The 4,257-nt window shown below is 50.6% G+C and overlaps 1 protein-coding gene across 1 annotated transcript in view; it reads right to left on the reverse strand.

Moving 5' to 3' along the window:
- GAB2 (GRB2 associated binding protein 2) overlaps positions 1-3,973 on the reverse strand; it is a 180,376-nt gene extending 176,403 nt beyond the window's left edge. The window contains exon 1 of the mRNA XM_039228757.1: positions 3,740-3,973. Within this exon, the coding sequence (XP_039084688.1) occupies positions 3,740-3,814 (75 nt within the window). The 5' untranslated portion in view covers positions 3,815-3,973. The remainder of the gene's footprint in view (positions 1-3,739) is intronic.
- Between the last annotated feature and the right edge of the window lie 284 nt (positions 3,974-4,257).

Here is a 4,257-nt window from a genome sequence, read left to right on the forward strand (position 1 = left end):
GGGGGGATGGGCATGGAGGAGGGCACTCATGGGGATGAGCACTGGGTGTTATGTGGAAACTAATTTGACAAAAAACTATTTGTAAAAAAAAAAAAAAGAAAGAATAAGGTGCTTCAAGAAAGAGTGAGTGGTCTACTGTGACTAAGCAGTGAAGAAATTAAGATGAGGAGTGAAAAATACAGACCTCTGGATTTGGTTACTTGGGTGTCACTGGCACCTTTCAGAGAACAGCTTTTGTGAAATGACAAAGTAGGTTTCAGATTGGAACCAACGAACAAGAAGGCAGGAGAAATGGAGCCAGTATAAACAACCACGAAGAAGTTTAGCTCTAAAGAAAAGCAGAAAGCACAGTGAGAAGGAGAGGATGTTATATGAAGGGAGGGCTTTGTTAAAAGTATGTTTACATGTTAATGGAAAGGAAAAGGTAGAGAGAAGACACAGAATATTCATGACAGAAGGGTAATAATAATCTGAATAGGCAGTAAGGGATATGATCCAAAGCACAGGTCGCGGGATTGCTCAGTTAGAAGGGGCACCTCATTTACTCTAAGAAGGAGGAAAAAGGAAAGGAATCATGCAGATGCAGGTAAATTTGGAAATCTGGTTGCAGTACGTGCAGACAGCTACTCTGATAGCTTCAGTGTTCTTGGTGAAGAAGGCAAGGACATCTGCTAAGACTGACGGGATGGCTTAAATTTTTATCCCGAACATCAAATCCAGGGACACAGATATTTAATGAGTTTACATAATAAAATAAACAATTAGTATCCTCCAAGCAGTTGTTCATTAGAATCAATACACAATTTTCTCCAAATTAGCCACTAGAGGGCAGTGCTGCTGTCCATAGTTTCCTCTATCTCTTTTACCCCAGTGAAATTAATAGAAAATTACAGAGCAGTGTAGGTCATAAAATGTTTTTCCTCAAGAAAATCTGGCTTCCACCTTATGTGTGTGGATATATATGTATACACATGCACACTACAGCATGATGGGAGGGCTGTTCCTTCCACTAGCTTCCCACTGCAACCATATAATGATGGCCCAGAGGTAACATTCACCATTTTCCAGAGGTCACTTTTCGTAACTCCCCCAATGTGCACAGCAATACTGAATAGATCTTTACACCTTCTTATGATTAATAAATTGGATAAGGCTGATGAAAAAAATCCCTAAACCTAATCTCTGCTAACATTTGCTATGGCTTCAAGTTGATTTTTTCCTCCCTCAACCTACCGCCTCTTCAAAATAGAGAGGCTTTTTAAAATTAATTATCAACAGTTGAATTTATTTCATAACTTATTTTCCCTTTGTCTCAGATGTGTGATATATTCTTAAAATGAAGATTTAACAATCCATAATACCACATGGCTACTGTATATACCAGAATAAGCAGCTATTTTAGGGTATGAGTTTAGTAACAAGGCTGGGAAATAACTTGTTTCCTAGTTTGATTCTAATGAGTTTGGGTCTCTCATGTACACGGGAAATGGCAAAGTTTTAACTTAAAATAGGGTGCAGAAATTCTCAATGCCCAAAAAGAAAAGATGTAAAGGCAGACTCTAACTCTAATAAGAGTTTGGGGTTAGACAAGTCAGCTCAGTTTCAACCAAGAGAACTGAGCTCCCACTCAGTTCCAGTCATACCAATGGAACACGTTACACCCAACCTAAGAAGTTGTTAGTAGTTTGATCAGATGTTCATGGGCTGTAGCTGCATGGAAGTGGGAAAGAGGCTGAGGTCATCATATGACTGTAGGATGTCAAGCACTTCAAATGGGTGAAAAAGGTGCTTGATCCCAAAGCTTCCAAACTTGTTTTTGAGCTAAAGTTGCTTGGGAACAAAAAACAGAGAAGAAATGGGCCATAAAAAGAGTATGGGTGATAAAAATTGAAGTAGTCATCAAATATAGATACAGTGTCAAACTGTTTGCAAACTGTATCAAAAGCAAAGTGTCAAGGATCTTTAGGGTAGTGCTCGAATTTAAAATTAAGAGTCACATTTTTCACTGGATACTCTATTCCACTAGCTGGTATGTTATTACGCTTTGATAGCTTTCAGAAGCTCTTTTGGGGCCAAAGAATTTTTGTTTTGTTTTTTATATTTATAAAAACATCAATAGCAAATTACTCATCCTTAGCCTAACAGAAAGATTCGCCTTTCCTAATGAGCCGATATACAACTCTGAAAAGGGGGAAAGTTTCTTTCTTAGCAATTATAATGGCTTTGGCTCCTTGGACAGGCCTGAAAAACGAGCGTAAGAGCGGAGATGAACACTCCATTGCCTCATCCTTACTGTATTTTAAATCTATGTCCACTTTCAAAAGTCACTGGTAGAGTCTTCCCAGCAAGTGATTTAAATAAGAGACTGCTTTCATTTACATACACACACACTTGCACTCCCCAACAACACTTCCTTTGAAAAACAGAATGTCACTTCCTCAATCCAGAGGCCAGAAGTCCCTCAGTTCTGATCTGGGGAAGCCAAGACAGGAAACTCTGGTAAGCTTCTGCCTCTCCCCCCGTGGACAGTCACTGGTGCAGCTGACCGAGGGCAGGGTCTATTCAGAGCTCCCTTGATGCACTGCAGCTGGAAGGCAACAGCTCACTTTCATGCTGTGGGAATGATCCCAGAGAGGCCAGCACCAGGAGTCAGTTTAACAAGGGCATTTCATAGGAAGTGAAAAAGGAACAGATGAGAGACCTTGACACCTTATACCGACCTTACTTCCATTTCCAAACGCCTGCAAACAGCCCAGGGCTGATTGTAATTACCACCACCTAGTACTTTGACCCCACCAGGCAAGACTTTAGGAGGTGGTGGTGGGGTAGGGAGGGGGGCGGTTAGCCAGACCTCCTCACCAGTCAGCGCCAGACTGTATGCCGTCTTCCCCTCGATGTTGCCAGTTTCTCTCTTGGAAGGGAGAAGCTGTCCCAGCGATTTCGGTAAACATCGTCGGTTAGCACCACCGGGCAACTGAGAACCTTGATTTCTCCCGACCCCAGACACCAAGGACTACACAAAATCCCGGCCGGTTATAGCAGACCAAACTGCAGTGTCACCGTCGTGGCGTGGGGTGGGGGGGATGTATGTGAGAGACATACAGAATGAAGGGGGACAAACAAATGAGTCACTTAATACAAGGGCTGCACATGCCGCTGACGCTGCCCGTGATGCAGAGGCTGTGGACTGGAAGGAAGCAGGCGGTCACCCGGGAGGGGCGGGCAGAGAAAGGGAAGGGGGAAAGGGTGTGAGGAGCCTCGCCCTTTGTGGGGGCCGGACTGAGCCGCCCCGCAGCCTGCACCCCCCTTTCCCGCCCGCTCCCCCAGCCCTGCACGCTGAAGCCACTCGCGGTTACTATGGTCCCACATCCCCGGGAATCAACTCTCTCGGTCTCCAAAACAATCAATACAAACTTCAATGCCGTATTTAGTTTACCAGGGAGGCTGGCTGGGGAGGCGCCGCCGCGCCCGCCCAGCGCAGAAGGAGCCGCAGCCTCAACCTGCCTGCCCGCCCGCCCGCCCGCTCCGCCCCTCGGCCGCGCACCTGTGACAGGTGTGCAGGTGCCCCACACAGCCCCGACTCGCGGGGCGCGCGGGCCGCTCCTCGCCCCCCGGGGGCCCTAGGGCCCGCTCTCCCCGTCGGCGACGCCCCTGCTGGAGCCCCCAGTCCCCGGGCAGGCCTCGGGGCGCCCCCCACCCGCGCCCTCGGCGGCCGCACCCGCTCGCCGCCCGCACTCACATAGCGCCTCAACTTCTTCTCGGGGGGCGATTTCCTCAGCCAGCCGGTGCACACCACGTCGCCGCCGCCGCTCATGTTGCCGGCCGCCTGGAGCCCGCCGCGGGGTCGGGCGGACAAGGGCGCGAGCGCGGGCCGCTGGGTCGGCCGGCCGGCGGTGCGCAGCTCACGGGGGAGGGGAGGGGCCGGGGCGGCCAGCGGCCGCGGGGCGAGGACGAGGCGGCGCGGCGCGGGCCCGGCTGCCTCGCGCGCTCCCGCTCTCCCCGCGCGCGCCCGCGCGCACTCCCAGCCGGGCCGCGACGGGGGCGCCACAGCAGGAAAAAGGGCGGCGCGCGCTCGCCACGCCCACAGCCCGCCGCGCCCCCGGCGGGCCGCCTTCAAAGACGCAAACACCGCCTTGCTTCTAGGGACCCGGGAGGCCCGAGGTTGGAGCGGACGCCGAAGCCGGCGGCCGGCCGCCAGCCGCGCCCCCCGGTCTTGCTTTCCGCCCTCAAGCTTGAACAACGATCCGGGGATGCGGC

The sequence above is a fragment of the Hyaena hyaena genome, unplaced genomic scaffold (assembly GCF_003009895.1).
Source record: "Hyaena hyaena isolate Hyena2069 unplaced genomic scaffold, ASM300989v1 scaffold_34, whole genome shotgun sequence".
In the NCBI taxonomy this organism is placed as follows: Eukaryota; Metazoa; Chordata; class Mammalia; order Carnivora; family Hyaenidae; genus Hyaena; species Hyaena hyaena.